The sequence below is a fragment of the Coenobita brevimanus genome, chromosome 65, assembly GCF_032717465.1.
Source record: "Coenobita brevimanus isolate Jiangsu-jjx chromosome 65, ASM3271746v2, whole genome shotgun sequence".
NCBI lineage: Eukaryota > Metazoa > Arthropoda > Malacostraca > Decapoda > Coenobitidae > Coenobita > Coenobita brevimanus.
In genome coordinates this window covers 38,111,295-38,127,741 of record NC_137018.1, presented here as the reverse complement: position 1 = coordinate 38,127,741, position 16,447 = coordinate 38,111,295, and the positions used below count along the sequence as shown (strand labels likewise).

Here is a 16,447-nt window from a genome sequence, read left to right as displayed (position 1 = left end):
TTAACTCTTTCAGACATATTTCCTGTTCCCACACCTAGCTTTACTCGTGTTCCTATCTATTATGCTATCCATTATGAGTTGTATTATGATAATGTAGATTCCTACATATGTCTTTTATTCTTTCTATTATGAATTATTATAATATGGAGTCCTGACATTGCTCGGTCACGCCAGCTGGAGAACCTACGACAGCATATATCAGTGACACACTCTAGTCTGTTAATACGTAATACTGATTTTAATATTGTGTAGACATAATATTCATGATAATATTATACTCACCTAATAATATTCTAGAAACATAATACATTGTAAACATATTGTATACATAATGGAGCAAATGCACTATAGTTAAATTGATTATGGAATATTGTATAACATATTGTAAAATGTGTATGTATAACAGTCACATCCATATATGCAAAAAATAGTTCAAAGTTAAGATTATAGTAAGAGTTATTAATAAATTTGTATATTGTATAGATATAATGATACTTGTATAAGAATTGGTTACTTTTATATTATATTAGTTCATGTGTCATCCCATAATTTTTTTTTTCTTTTCTATAAATTAACCCTATTTACAAAATATTTACAATTTATTCTGGGGTTCTCACTACCCCGGAACAAAGGCTTCAAACCATGTTTATGTATGCCTTGACTAATTACCTGATGTAACTCATGAACTGGAAGTAGGTCAATTGTGATCTTGCCATTACCAGCATTTGCAGTTCCTTGCATAAGTCCCCTGTAACGAACCCTAGTGTTGTCTAACTGGAGTATAATTGTGTCAGTATGTTCTGTGCTGACTCAGAAGTGTTGGAAAAGTGTTATGTTTCCTTCCATGGTATTTATTTTGTCCACATTTTGGTGAGTTATAATTTCTGCCTCTTTTGGATTTTTCACGATTGTCTTCATTGCTGAGTTTTGGCCGGCAACGAACTTGTTTTGATATGTTAGTACCTGAGCTGTTTTATTAAATTTGTTGTTTATTTCTTGAAGGTCATCCTCTGTAGCCAATCCAAAGAAATTCCCAAGAATTGCACCACCCAGGTCAAACAAACCGCGTCTTTGGTGACTATGTGTGATATTGTTCATGTCAATCAGTGCTTCTGTTCCATGAGGTGGGAGATCTTGGATCATGATGAGCATAATTGATTTAGCCTGTTCTGTCTTCCATTTCACTAACTTCACGATTTCAGTCACTTCCTTTATGTTATGAACTTCTGAAACATAGCCTTCTGTCATAAAGTCCACGGTTCTCAGTGGTTTGGCAATGTTCTCCAAATAAGTAGGTAATTTGTATAAATAATCCAAACTGATTTTAGTACTCATGACATCTTTTATGATTGACGCCGTGGCCATTGGAGCTATGAGGCATCCTTGCCGTACTATATGTAGAGGGTCTAAGTGGGCATATCCTCTTGCTATGTAGAGGGGAATCCATGGTATAAGTTCCTTCATCGTTACCTACCAAAATATATATATATATATATATTAATTTCCTAATCCAGTCATGCTGCGGTCAATGTTAGTGATGATGTGTGTTGGCTCACGGAAAACATTAACTTGCTTGTTATTTCACCTATAAAAGGAGTTTAAATCGATATCTAAATCATGTAAATACTGTACTGTAGCCTTTTTAGGAACAGTTTCACCTATGTTTGTTTGATTGGTATGCAACCTTAATTTATTTTTGTAATTATTGTTGTTTTCTTGATTGGTTTCATGAGTAATGTTCGGTTTCTTGGTGTGTCTGAGGTCGTATAATTGCTGGGTAATTCCCTTGGGACTCGTTTTAAATGATCAACATGAATTTGTTTTTCTTCACCACTTGACAGTGACCTAATTACAACTTTGCTGTCTTATTGATTACTCTGTATGGACCCACAAATTTCGGGGATAATTTATTGTCTCTCGTATGAATGATACCATAGACAATTATCTCCTAAGCTGACAGGCGATTCTTTCGCCTTTTTATTGCATGCCTCCGTCATTTCTTCCTTGGACATTGATAATTGTTTTTTCACTCGTGTATATCCCGGAATTCACGTAAACAGAGTTTAGGGTAATCATCATAGTTGTATGTGGACAGATTTTCACCTTTGAGAATTTCATTTGGTAATTTCTTATCTGTTCCGTAGATAACGAAATGTGGTGTGTCTCCTGTAAACTTATTTATAGATCCATTAATTGATGCTTCTACACTGGGAATCCAATCATCCCAGCTTGCATAATTTTCATTGAGAATGTGTTGTAGTACATCCAATACTTTTTTGTTTTGTCTCTCTACTAACCGACTGGATGCTGGGTGATAGGCTAAAATGTTAACCTTTTTGATATTGTATTGTTTACATTTTTCTTGTAAGATATCAGAATTAAATTCACCTCCATTATCACTTATTAGTACCTTTGGGGTCATGAAGCGACATATGACATAATCTATTATTGCTTTTGCTACTGTTTCTGCTGTCTTATCCTTAATTGGGGCTAAAATTACATAGCATGAGAAATGATCTGTTGCCACGAATAGGTATTGGTTATTATAGTATGATAATGGTAACTTGCGTAAGTCAGACGTGACAATGTCCCACGGTTGATGTGGTACAGTGTAATTACCAATAGGTGCAGGTGTGATTCGGTAGCCTTTGTGTTTTGCATATGATTCACATCTGTCTATATGATTGTTTTTACCTTTTCGTAATGATGGCCAGTAATATAACAGCTTCGCTTGTTTAAATGTCCTTTCTTTTCCCAGATGTCCTGCATGTGGGCTATCGTATACTGTTCGTAATATTTGTGGTATCATGTCATTAGGTACCACTAATTGTTTATTATTTCCTCGGCATTTCGGTTGTCCTGGGTTGATCCTGTATAAGGCATTATTGATTATTGTGAATTGTTTGAGTGATATATGTAGCTTGGGTAATTGTATGTCATCACCACTTTCTAACTTGTATATAACTTTTGATCAAGTTGGATCAAGTCTCTGTGCTTTCGCGATTTCATCATGGTTTGGGATGTTTCCTTTGAGATCTAATGCTGCGACATGAATTTTCTTTGGGTTCTCAGATAATGCATCAGCTACTAAATTCATTTTGCCTTGTATGTAGTGAATATTTACATTGTAGTTTTCGACTGTACATTTCCATCTTGCCCTCCTCCCGGAAAGGAGTTTTTCTTTGAACATACCCACTAGGGACTTAAGGTCAGTGAATAGGTGAATTTCGTAACCATATACCAAATCTCAAAACTTTTTTAATGCAAAGACTATTGCAAGTGCCTCTAAGTCTGTAGTGCAATAATTTTTCTCTGCACCTTTTATTTGCCTGCTGGCGAATGCGATTGGTTGATTCTTTCCTCTCTTATCTTCTTGCATCAGTACAGCCCCTAATCCTTTAACAAATGCATCTGTGCAAATTATAAATGGTTTTGTGAAATCAGGATAGGCCAAGCATGGTGCATTTGTAAGTTTATCTTTTAATTCATTGAATGCTTGTTTTTGTTCTTCTCCCCATTGGAATATAGCATCTTTTTTGAGTAGTTGGAATGTAGGTAAAGCTATATGAGAGAATTGTTGTATAAAAGACCTATAGTATCCTGCCAGGCCTAAAAATTGTCTAACTTTGTCTATAGTAGTTGGTTCAGGAAAGTCTTTCACTGCCTGTATTTTATTATCGGATGTATGTATGCCTTCTGCATTCATTTTGTGGCCTAAGATTTTATTTCTTTAAATCAAAATTTGCATTTCGACAGCTTAATTTTTAAATCAGCATCACCAAGCTTTTGTAGGAGTTGGTCTAATTTCTGGAGATGTTCTTTTATGTCATTAGTTGCGATAATTATATCAACAAGACAGACGAATATTCCTTGTCCTAAAATTCCGGACAGTACATAATTCAAGCATTGAAAAGTGCCTGGTGCTGTCTTCAATCCCATTGGCATTCTCTTGTATTAGTAATGTCCTGTATTTATGGAAAAGGCATTGTATTTACGTGACTCCTCATCTGATGGTATTTGATAATATCCATTAAGCAAATCGATTGTGGAAAATACATTATTTTCTGGTCTAATATTTTGCAGAACATCACATAACAATAGCATGGGAAATCTGTCTGGGATTGTGTGATTATTTAGTTTATGGTACTTTACTACTGCACACATTTCTCCATTTCATTTGAGCACGAAAAATAATGGGGCATTCCACGGGGAGACTGATGGCTCAATAATGCCAAGTTTTAGCATTTCATTGACATACTTGTTTGCAAGTGTACATTGTGATTGTGGGACTCTATAGGCAGGTACAAAAATAGGCTGTGTCTGGGTGCACATTAATTTTGTGATTAATCAGGTTAGTACACCCTGATTGTTCTCCAGGTAATGCTACCATTTGCCGGTGTTTTTCCAACTATTTTAACAAATAAGTTTCTTCATTAAATTCACCTGAGTGAATCATATTCTCTTTTATGCTTTCTCTGTCTGTAGATTTTATCTTACTTGTCATCCCAGTTCAAACTATCTCCATTACAGGGGTGGGACATTTTTCAATATTAACTATACAAGTCCCCCTTTTCAACTGTACTTCCCCGTTCATGTGATTAATTAGGAGCACCTGAGTTTGCCCATCGTTATTCATCTGACATAATGCATTTTCTACTGACAATCCTTTCAGTTTACATAATTCTTCCAAGACAAGAACAGTACTATTCTTCAATTTGCTCTTTATGGTAACTTTCATGTATGAGTTAGGAGGAATAACTAAATCATTGGTGAGATGGGCGGGAATAATTGATGAGTCAGTACTGTTACCTCAGTCTCTAGTGCAGGAGGCTGGGGGAGGGAGTGTTAGTGGATCTATACGCTCTTCTGTTTGTGTATGTTTGTTTAGTCCTTTAATATTTCCAATTCTTTTTGGTTTTGTTTTACTAATCGGTGAGAAATCTGATGGTAGTTCTTCTGTGAGTTCATTATTAAAGTCTATTCCATTCATTTGTAGGAGTAAAGTTATTTTCTCTGTTCTCATGGATCTTAACCCCAGTAACATAATAGCTTTTATTGCTAAGTTTTCGACAATATAAAAAAATGCAGAAATTGGTCTTTTAGTCTCTGTGAAACTGATGTTTAACCGTATCATGCATTTTACCATAATTTGTTTGCCATCTACTGTATATAAGTCTAAATCAGATTCTTCTAGAAAAGTTACTTTTTTATTTCTAAAAATCCTATCTAATTCTTCTTGTGTTATTAAATTTACAGGAGAGCTTGTGTCTAAGAACAAAGAAACATTTTGACCTTCATATACAGCTGGTATCAAGATTCACTCACTTCCCAACATGCTTCCTATGTGAATTTTATACTTGGTTTTCTTTACGATTGATCATTTTTTGTCATGACTTGGCCTTCCTCCGATTTGAATATGGAAACTAGTTTTTCTACTGTCTTAAAATTGCTGGTCCAGTGACCTTGGGACCGGTGATGCCTACAGTATGGATCACACCCTTGTGCCTTTTGTTTATCTTCTTTTGTTTTGATAAAGCATTCATTCTTTGTGCGTCCTGGGTTCACACAATAATAACATAGAGTGAACCTATCACCTGAATGTGATCCTCCAGATGACTTCCCATATTTAGTGGTATTTGTGGCACGGCTTCTGCTTGGACTGTGCGCAAACTTGTGCGACTGCCTGTGGCCTGGTGTGTGAGAACGCTGCATCGAAGTGTGTGGTTGTTTGTTCTGTCTGTTTTCGGGACGTGATCGATATTGTTCTTTATTTTGGGTAGTTGTAGCTGATACTGTGTCTGTCATTCTGATTCTAATAGAATTTGACTGTGGTTCAGTCACCCCTGCTTTGCTACAATCCATCTCTACCTCGTTCATAAAATATAGCAACCACATTCCTGGGGTGTAAGGAATTGTCTTAGCTATCTTGAGAACTCTATCAGGTAATTTACACAAAGCAGTTACATAACCAATGATGTCTGCGACAAGCACTCGTGACATCTTGCCATCATCTGTTATCCAGTTTGAGTTTTCTAAAGTAGCTAATAATATTCTTTTAATTGTAGAAACAGCTGCTGTTATTTCACTTAATACAGGATTTGTTGTATGTTGTCTTACAAGATCCACAATCTTATGTAATTCTGGGATTATACCTGGCAAAAAGTTTATACCTCCAGAGAATTTCTTCAGGAATTCTGCTTTAAACTCATCATATGTCTTAGCTCAAAGAAGCATGTCTGACCTGAGCAAATCACCTGCCGGACATCTTTCTTGATTAATCCAGGAGGAAAATATTGCTATTTTCTCCTGTTCATCTGTTACATGTCTCGTAACAAATAATTGATCACATTGGTTGATGAGAGACATTTATCATTGTGGTCTTTATCTGTTCCTGAGAATTTTGGGATGTTTTTATTCTCATGATAAACATAAACATGAGTTGGGGATGTTTGGTTTGTGGCATTGTCTTCATTATTCATTTTGGTTGGTTGTTTTGTTAGGTTCTCTTGGAGTTCTTTACTGCTGTGTGAAGGAATAGTGGAATAAGTTTTACCTGATCTGTGTACTCTGTTAAGTAAATTTTCATAGACATGTAATGCGGAGCTAAAGTCCTCACTTGCTACATCAGATGGAGTTTCCCAATCATGTAGAAATGATGTATTTGTTTCTTTATCTTTACACTGTGGAGAATTTTGTAGGGTGGGTGTGTTGTCCTGTTGTTCTCATAATTGTGGATCTACAGTGGCTGCCAACTGTGTATCATCTGGCACAAACACGAGCAGTGTCGAAAATATTCCTGTCATGTCAGCTGAAATAAACTCATGTTGCTAGGGTACGGTGTTAATTGAATAGATGAATAAATGAGTGGTAATAAATGAAAGGTATTAAGTATAAATAAGTAAAGGAGGTGATTGTACCTAATTTAAAGCACTGGGAAGAAATTAGTAAGGTATAATCACCCACTTGAATGGCAGATGACGTCACTTTCGGAGACTCAAAGACATGTTGATAGAAGATGTCGCTCTTGGGAGGTAAGTGCAGTTTTGATTGATGATCTCATTCTCGGGAACTCCAGGGCTGTGTTGATGTTACCCCTGGAAACTCCAGGGCTTGGTGATCCCAGTGTTGATTGCAGTGCAAAATAGCCACAGTCACAGTCGAACCTCACCATACAACGTCGAATTCCCACTCAATAATTGTTGAGAATAAATGAGTATGAGTAGGAATGTGTGAATAAAGATTAGTAACAAGCAGTGGGTTAGAGGTGCGTGGTGTCAGACACACGCTGATTGACGTGACGCTGTCTCAGCAAACGCGCACAACAGTGTCAACTTACCACACTCTGGTAACTGTGATGAGTAAATGAGTAGCGATGAGTAACTTGAATGAAGAAGGATGAGTAAGAGGGAGTGGTGAATGAGGGGTCTGGTATTTGCTGCCGTCGTCTTGACCTCTTCACTCCTACGTCAGCGCGGTGATGGAGACGGAGGTGGGGGGCAGCTGTCAAGAGGAGGGTTGGGGTCATATGGTCGTATCTTGCTCTTCGTTTGCTTGATTTGTGTTTCTTCTTGTGATTTATTCGTTGTGGTTGTATACTCCCTTGTGTTTAATTGATTGTAGAAGTGATAGTTTGTTGGCGTTGGTTTGTACGTTACTGCCACCAACTATAATATGTGAATCTTAACCCTGTAATATGTAAATCTTAAGATTGATTTTTGTTATCGTGTAATCGAAGACAGGAGAAGTTACAGATGGATACTAGGTCTTGATTGTAGTTTATTATCTTCAGAGGGAAAGTTTAAGTTCAACACTGTGTGTATTACACAGGAACGTATATATTCTAGGTAAGTTCTCGCTGGACCCCTTTCCTCTTTACCGCCTCTTGTTTCTGTAGCTAGCCCCCTTCTGACTCTCTAATTTTTCCTTCCTTGTCTAGGAAGGCTTGTGTCGTGTATAACCCGTATGTACGGGTTAGAAGCTTGCATGTGTCTGTGTGTATGTAGCGCTTCTGGTGCCCTCTGGCATTCTTTTGCATAACGCTTGCTGGCATATTTCCTGTTCCCACACCTAGCTTTACTGGTGTTCCTATCTATTATGAGTTGTATTATGATAATGTAGATTACTACATCTATCTGTTATCTATCTATCTATTGCCAGACGCCTCAATCCCGTTTGGGGTGGCCACAAACAAATCGCCTCCAAGTCGCCCTGTCCCCCGCCATTTCACTGCCCTGCTCCCAGCTCACACCCCCCTCTCTCATATACCTCTCCACCCCATCCCTCCATCTCATCCTTGGCCTCCCCCTCCCTCTTCCCCCCTCCACCTCACTCACATACACTCTCTTCGTCAGTCTTTCACCCTCCATCCTCTCCACATGGCCAAACCACCTCAGTGTGTTATGATTTGTATTATTATAATATGGAGTCCTAACATTAGGGGGCAAAACTAGTTGGTTAGGTTAGGTGCACTGATGTGTCCAGTCGGCAACATCATATGTAAACACGCTGTCTTGGGTGTCTTACAGCAGACATATTTATAATAACCTATCTTTAAATATATTTTTAATGAAAAATATGGGGCTTCTATAACCTAACCCTCTATTTTACATGCAAAGTATATGTCAAGTTTTAGGATGGAGACCACTCAGAGCACATCTGTTACGGAGAGAGACTCGAGCTGAACTGAGCAGCATGGCAAGGCGACATTGTCTGGCGGGAATTCCCCAGCAGGAACCCTTGTTCAAACTTGTCTCGCTTAATTTGTATTTCTATCCGAATTAAAATTATATGTCTGGCGGTCAAAAAGATCTGAATTAACTGGTATCCGATTTATTCGGGCTTGAATTAGAGAGGGTTTACTGTAGTGCGTGCCAAAACAATTCATAAATTTAAGGAGACAGTTCAGTTCAGTTCAGTTGATAGGTGAGGAGTATTGCCTTTTCATCGGCACTCCTCTTGTCAATTCATTTTTCTAGTATTTAGCTCGTGTTTTGCTCGTGTGTCTTTTGTTTTGTTTTGTTTTGTATTTTTTTCTATTCTTTGCTATTTGTTAACGTATTCCTCTTTCTTTCCTTAATTTCTCTCTTTTCCTCCATATATTATATAAATAGTCTTTTGTTCTTCCTATATTTTCTTCACTAAACAGTAACTGTCCTATTAAATTGTTTTCATTTTCTATATATGGCTGTTGTAGGTGTTCTTCCTTATTCCTGTCTTCCTGGTACAATGGGCACCATAATAAAAAGTGTTTTATGTTCTCTTCTGCTGCCCCACACAAATCACATTTAATATTGCCCCCTGAAAATCTCTTCCTATAGTAGGACTCGCGCACGTTTGCGGCTGTGGTGTGGTCCGCACCTGTCTACAGTGTTGCCACGTTTTCTATACCGTTATCTCTCTCTCTCTCTCTCTCCTGGTGGGAAATGTGAGCCACCTTGAGTACTTTTGATTCTTTTATAAGTTATTTATAATTGTGCTTTCATCTGTTAATTTGGTTTTGTTATATTTAGTAGTAGATGGAGTGTCAAAGTTACTGTCTGCTGAGAGGTTTGTTACGTTACTGATTCATACACCCCGACGTAGTGGGGTGTGGGTGTAGGTGTGGGTGGGAGTGTGGATGTGGGTTTGTTGGGGTGGTGGTCCAGGGGGGAGGGGAAGTGTGAAGGGGGATTTGACCTGAGACACCCAGGAGGGATTAAGAAGGGAGGGAAGGGGAAGGGGGGGCTGGATTCACCTACCACATGGCGGGAAATGTGAGCCACCCTGAGTACTTTTGATTCTTTTATAAGTTATTTATAATTGTGCTTTCATTTGTTAATTTGGTTTTGTTATATTTAGTGATGCCGACAATGCATTCAATGCATGCCCCTCTCCTGCCTCTCTCTCTCTCTCTCTCTCTCTCTCTCTCTCTCTGTAGGGAAGCTATCTGTCAGTGCTGCCACTCACAAGAATTATATGAATTATTTCTTTTACTTTGGATATTGGCATATTTCTTCTTTTTTCAGGCTCATTCTATTATATCCATAACTGTAATATTATTAACCACCCTAAAACTACGCTAAAAAACATTAAAAGTGACTACAATTTCTTTTAGCAACACTGTACAATATGTATGCCATGTTTCTGTGTTACTGTATAAATATTTTATGCATAATTAGATTACTGTTGATTCATCCATCAAAATACACAAGTGTAAGTTTTATTCATCTGAATTTATCGAATTTGTGATGCCTTGTACATAAATAGCTTCCGTTTCACATCGCAAGTTGAGGAAACGTGGCACCATTGTAAACAGGTGCGAGCCACACCACAGGCGCTTGCGGGCGCAAGGCCGACTATATCATTTAGTGGTAAATTATTTGTTCTACTTTTATATAATATTATGGATGCTATGGTATTATCATATATTTTTTCTTCTTTTATATTTGATTTATAATTTTTATAAATTTCCAGACTCTTTTTTTCATTTCTTTCTTTCTTCCATTGAGATGAGTCCCAGTTCTTTACTTTTTCTTTGATGTCTTTAATACTAATATTTTTTACTGATTTATTTTGTAATCCTATTTCTCTCATGTATGTTTTTACTGTACATATCCACTGGTCTTTTCTACTTTCCATCTTTTCTTGCATTATTCTTTTAATTAAGTCATTTTTACCTTCTTCTAGTCCATATTTTAAGTACTTGATATAACCTTCCATTATTCTGCTCTGCATACATGATGCCCCTATTTCTCCTCTTAGTGTTGGTATCTGAGCATATCTTGGTGCCCCTAAGATGTATCGGTAAACGCTGTTTTCAATTCTTTGTAGTTCCTCTATTTCGTTTTTTGTAAATTCTAGTACATTTGCCCCGTATAGTATAGTTGGGAGTACCACACTTTTCCAGTAAGTTTTGCCTATTAGTACCTTATTTACACTTTAGGCTATAATTGTGTATGTGATGTTTGCCATCTTTTTAGCTTTTTCAATTATCCGTCTCTTGTGCACTCTAAAGCATCTTCTCTGGTCGTTTATTGTAATTCCTAAATATTTGGTTTCATTTGTTACCTCTATCTCTCTTATTTTTTCGGGTTTGTTTTTCATGTTAAAGATCAGGATTTTACTTTTTGTTTTATTTATATTTAGCCCACACTCTTCTCCGACTGTAATCAAACTGTCTACTATTTTTTCTGCCTCTTCTATTGTATGAGCTAGTAGCAGCCCGTCATCTGCAAAGAACAGTGCTGCTATTTTAAATATTTCATCGTTATACCCTGTGCTTTCTTTTTCCAACCTGTTTATTATATAGTACGTTATCATTTTAAATATTGTGGTTGAGCTTGTGCATCCTTGCCTTATGCCACTATTAATCTTTATTTCTGTTTTATTTTCTTTGCCATATTCTATTGTTGTTCTGTCCCCCGTATAAGTGTCTGCTATTACCTCTATTATATCTTCTTGCACCTTGTACTCTTTTAGTATTTCAATCATTTTTTTCCTTTTTACTGAGTCATAAGCTTTTGCAAAGTCTACTGATATTACTACTAGACTCTTTTTCTGCTCATAAATTTTGTCTATACAATATTTTAAAATGAAAAGGTTATTTTCAATTCTTCCTCCTTCAGTAAATCCATTTTGTGTTTCCTTTATTTCATTATTATTCCTTAGATGCTCTTCTATTCTATCTTTTATGACAGTTGACATGAATAATTTATATGAGATGTTAGTTAACGCTATTGGTCTTAATTCATTTGCTTTTGGTCTGTTTACTTTTGGCACCATCATAGTTCTTGATTCTTTCCATTCTTTTGGCACCTTTCCTTTATCTATTATTTCGTTAAAACACACTGTCATTGTGTCCATTATCTTGTCACTTTTTATTAGGATTTTATATAATTCTGGTTTTAGCATGTCAGGTCCCGGCACTTTCTTATTTTTTAGTTTCTTTATATTTTTTCTCAGTTGTATTGTTGTTACTACTGGTTTTTCCATGTATGATGTATTCTTGGTTATTGGTAATGCCATGTCCATATGTTCCCCTAATTGTTGCGGGATTGTTATTATTTGTTCATCTGTATTTTCATTATTTTGTCTTTTTATCTCAATTTTTCCAGTGTTGTTTCTGCTGGCTATCCATTTGTATTCATTTTTTTTCTCCTCATTCCACACCATATCTATTCCATTTTGTTGTCTGTTGTATATTTTTGACCAATATCTCTCTATTTCTGTTTTGATATTTTCTTTTTCTAACTCTTCTCCATTTTCGTTATATATCTTTAATTCCCTTTTTTCTTTTCCTTTTTTCTTTCTTAATTTATTTATATTTTCCCATAATTTTTTGCTTCTATTTTCTCCATGGGTTATTTCTGTTGTTATTTTTACTTCATGAATGGTTATGGCCTCTTTTATTTCTAGCTGGACCTTTTTCTTTTGTTCATTATATAAAACTTTATTCCTCTCTTTTTCTTCTTGTGTTTTAGCATTCCTTGTAAGTCTATTATAGTACTTTCGCTTTTTTATTCCCTCTCTAATACTTTTATTCATCCAAGGTTCTTCTTTTATTTGTCCAGTCTTATTTATCCTCCTTCTATATTTTGCTGTAAGGTTTTTGTCAGCACTGTCTTTGATTATTTTATTCAACTTTTCCATATTACTTATGACCTCTGTTTGTATTCTCTGTTCTATTTCCTTTATATACTCCATAACTTTTCCTCCCTCTGTTTTGTAGTAGGTACTATCTTCCCACCCTTTTTTCTTATGATTTTTATTAGATCTCCCCTTAACTTTAAGTTTTATTTGTATTAAATTATGGTCTGATAGATCAAATATTTCTTTTTCCTCATCTATAATCATTTCCTGGTATACATCATAAAACTTAGCTGTTACTAGCGCAAAATCAATTACACTTTGTTGTTCGTTCTTGCTCCACGTCACTTCCCCTATACAGTCTAGATCATCATTTAACATTATCAAGTTGTACTTCTCCATCCATTCCAGTATCCTTTGTCCATTTTTATTTATACATTGTTTGCCTTTGAATCCTACATGTCCATTATAATCTCCTAATAGAATTATTGCTTTGTCTTCTAATTTATTTAAGTGTGTTTCAATTTCTTGTTGTAACGCTTTATTCTTGTTATCATCACTTACTGTGAAGTATACTGTTATTATATGTATCTCTTTCCCATACACTTCTCCTTTCACATATAAATAATCTTTATTTATACCTTCTACCTTTTCCAGTGTAATCTTTTTATTTTCTTTATGTAGTAACATTATACCTCCTCCTTTCTTCTCTTCTTTTTCTCTCATGCTTTCATATACTTTCATATCATCTATGAAAATGTTTCTTACTTTTAACTGTGTTTCTGTTAAGCACATTATGGTGTTTCCATCAATTATTTCTCTTAGTTCACTCATTTTTGCTTTTGTTAAACCTTGTATGTTTATAAGTTTTATAAGTACGTTCTCATTCTCATCCTTCTCCTTTTTTATACTCTTTTTCTTTCACTCTTCACCCTCTAGCCTAACAATTTTCCCCTTCTTTATTTTCCATGTTCCTCCGTTTTTCCGTTTTTCTGCCAGCTCATCTCTAAGTTTCTTGTTTTCTTCCCTTTCCTCTTTGGTCATATCTAATGCCACTCCTATTTTCTTTATTTCTGGTTTAGTGCTATCTTTCAGCGTCTTTGCTTTGGTTATAACTGCCCATTTCATCTTTTCGCTTCCTATTGTTACTAGAACTGGTCTAACCTTACCCTCAATTTTCTTCCCCAGTCGGATTGTCTTTACTACTTCTATATTCTGTAATCCCATTTCTTCCACAATTATATCTGTACAGCTTTTGTCATCATCTTTTTCTCTCTCTTTGCCTGTGTCTTTTTCTGATTCAGTGAAAAAGGTTTAAGACACGGGACAGTATGAGTGACTCATTCCTGTAAAGATACAATTAGGTAAGAATTAGGTAAGAACACGAACACACACACACACACACACACATCGCTTGCTGCTTCTCTCTTGTCCCTTTCATGCCATTGCCACCACTCACCAAGTACTTTTTTTTCTTTCTGCCACTCACCAAGTACTTTTTCATCTTTCTGCTATGTTTTTCATCACATTCTGCTTTTGCTCTAGTTCCTCACATATCTCTAGGTAGATACATCATCATCTGAATTTACCCCCTTCCACAACACCAAAACATTGGTCTGTCCTGTCATGGTGAGTGATCACCACTACTTACCACTTTTTACACTTTTATTAACCCCATTTTATGCCCAGTGATGTTCCCAGAGGTTGTATATGTAGTACAATGAATGTTTTGCATTATCAGGAGGAGGTGAAAGTTTTTCAAAATGACCAAAGGAAGGACTTTGGGAGAAGTTGGTGATTACACCATACCATTAGTCATATACAGTAATATGGGTTTCAGTGGTGTGATTTGTGCAGTCCTATGTGTGATAATATTCCCCGATACAGTTTGAGGGTCTGCTGTACATCACACATACACTCAGTGACATTTCTTTAGAGGGTTCCTCTAGCTTTTTTATAATGATTGCTGGTAAGTGGGGGCGCTCACCATCCACTCACTCGATGTAGAGCTGCTCTTGAGTGACTGCCCTTTCCTCTCTTCCTTCCTTCCTCTTGTCTTCACCATAAAACCAAATTATGGCGGTTGGTGGTTCAGTGGGTAATTAAGGCACTCCAATCGGATTGTGCCTGTGCAGGTTTATATCCAAAGGATGGTTGGGGTTTATTGCTCATGTAATGCCACTCAGGATGAATGAGTATGATCACTGTCATTTAAATGTCAGGACCAACTTGACTAGCCCCGGCCTCCTGTGCTTCTCATGGGACAATACAGGATCGGATGATGATGGTGATGATAATGCATGTGTGTGTGTGTGTGTGTGACTTTACATTCATATATTTATATATGCATTTGAGTATTTGGGTGGGGGAAAGGAATGGGTACTACCTACAGTCAGTGGAGAAATTGACCTGAGAAATTGCTTGCAGGAAGACAGTAGTGAAGTCACTTTGGATGTGGATGATGCCATGTTCTTGTGTCAGTGTGTGGTGGCTGCTGCTGCCCATCCAAATGCCAGGGATACACAGGTTCTCCAGTGTCTCCGCCCTCTCAGGCCAGCCATTGTGGTAAGCCACTGGACAAACAAGCCCTTCTTCTTCTCATTGTAGGGTAGCATGGAACTGAAGTTTAACCATTATTCCAATAAAATATTCTCTCATGACAAGTGAACAGTGATGTATTTTTGTATAATTCAGTGAGCAGTACAGTATTATTTGATTATTACTTTTGTGCAGTAATTATTATCTCTATTATTCATTTTTACTACTTTATGTTTTTATTTTTAGTACCACTGGGAATCTCTTCACGGCTTCTTTGAAAGTGAAAGTGATGTCACAGCTCGACATCAGTGCTTGAACAGCCTTATAGAAACCCTGAGTCACCAGACAAAGTTCACCGTAAGTTTGCTTAGCCCTGAGGAAGTTGGTCTGCGCCTCCTGTCCTTGTGTATCCTGCAGTCAGTGGAGGAGGGAGAGCGTCGAGCCATGGTAGAAATGGCAAGGGGAGTGGAGTATCTCAAGTTTCTCCTGGCTTACCTGGGGACACAGCAGGCCAAGGGCAATGTTCCCTTCTTTCTACCCACTAGCCTCATCCAGGGTATCTCAGAAAGTCAGAGCAGAGTCATAATGGAGAGTCAGGATCAGCTGAAGAAGTTGGTGGTAGCTGACAAAGCAGTTGTGTTCTGTAGGGACATTTTGCCAGGACCAAGAGTGAGCAAGCTGGCAGCTAGATTTGTGCCCATTGCCTGCAGTTCGGTGCTGCTTCACAGTCTGACAGTGCTAAATGAAACTAAGGACTCGGACACAGTTATCATTAAACAGTTCGATCTTCTGTTACAGTGTCAGATTCACCTCAATCAAGTGTTTGATTGCCACACAGACCAAGGCGCAACAGATGGGATGAATAGGTCGTCAAGGAGACTGAGTTTGACTCATTCTGGTCTGCCAGACCTGGACTACTTTAAAAGACTGAGTCAAGAAATATTGTTATTTGTTTCAGCTGTGTCACCCAGAGCCCTGACTTTACTCCCCAAGGCTACACTTCTCAAGTGTGAGAGTGAGCTGAGATCAGCTGTGTATCTGAGGCTCCAGAGTGGGCAACAGAAGTAAGTTTATGAGTCGAAAATACCATATTCACATTGTGATTCATAAACAATTAAAAAAATATTTCACCATACATTCAATATTTTTAAATCCCTAGTGAATGTAATGTGTGACTCAATGAATGATGATGTCTGATATCCCTGGTTCACATAGTCTGAGTCAGACATTATAAGAATTAGACTCTCCATTTGCAATTTCTGGCAGTATTTGTTATTTACAATGATCCTTTGGTTATTGCGCATTAATTGGTACTGCACCTAATGTGTGTTAACAAAACTGCATG

At 37.0% G+C, this 16,447-nt stretch overlaps 1 protein-coding gene across 1 annotated transcript in view; it reads left to right on the top strand.

The window, feature by feature from the left end:
- LOC145405068 (uncharacterized) overlaps positions 1-16,185 on the top strand; it is a 457,223-nt gene extending 441,038 nt beyond the window's left edge. Inside the window, exons 20-21 of the mRNA XM_080276570.1 lie at positions 14,992-15,129; positions 15,349-16,185. Of these exons, the coding sequence (XP_080132696.1) occupies positions 14,992-15,129; positions 15,349-16,170 (960 nt within the window). The 3' untranslated portion in view covers positions 16,171-16,185. The remainder of the gene's footprint in view (positions 1-14,991; positions 15,130-15,348) is intronic.
- The last annotated feature ends 262 nt before the right edge of the window (positions 16,186-16,447 follow it).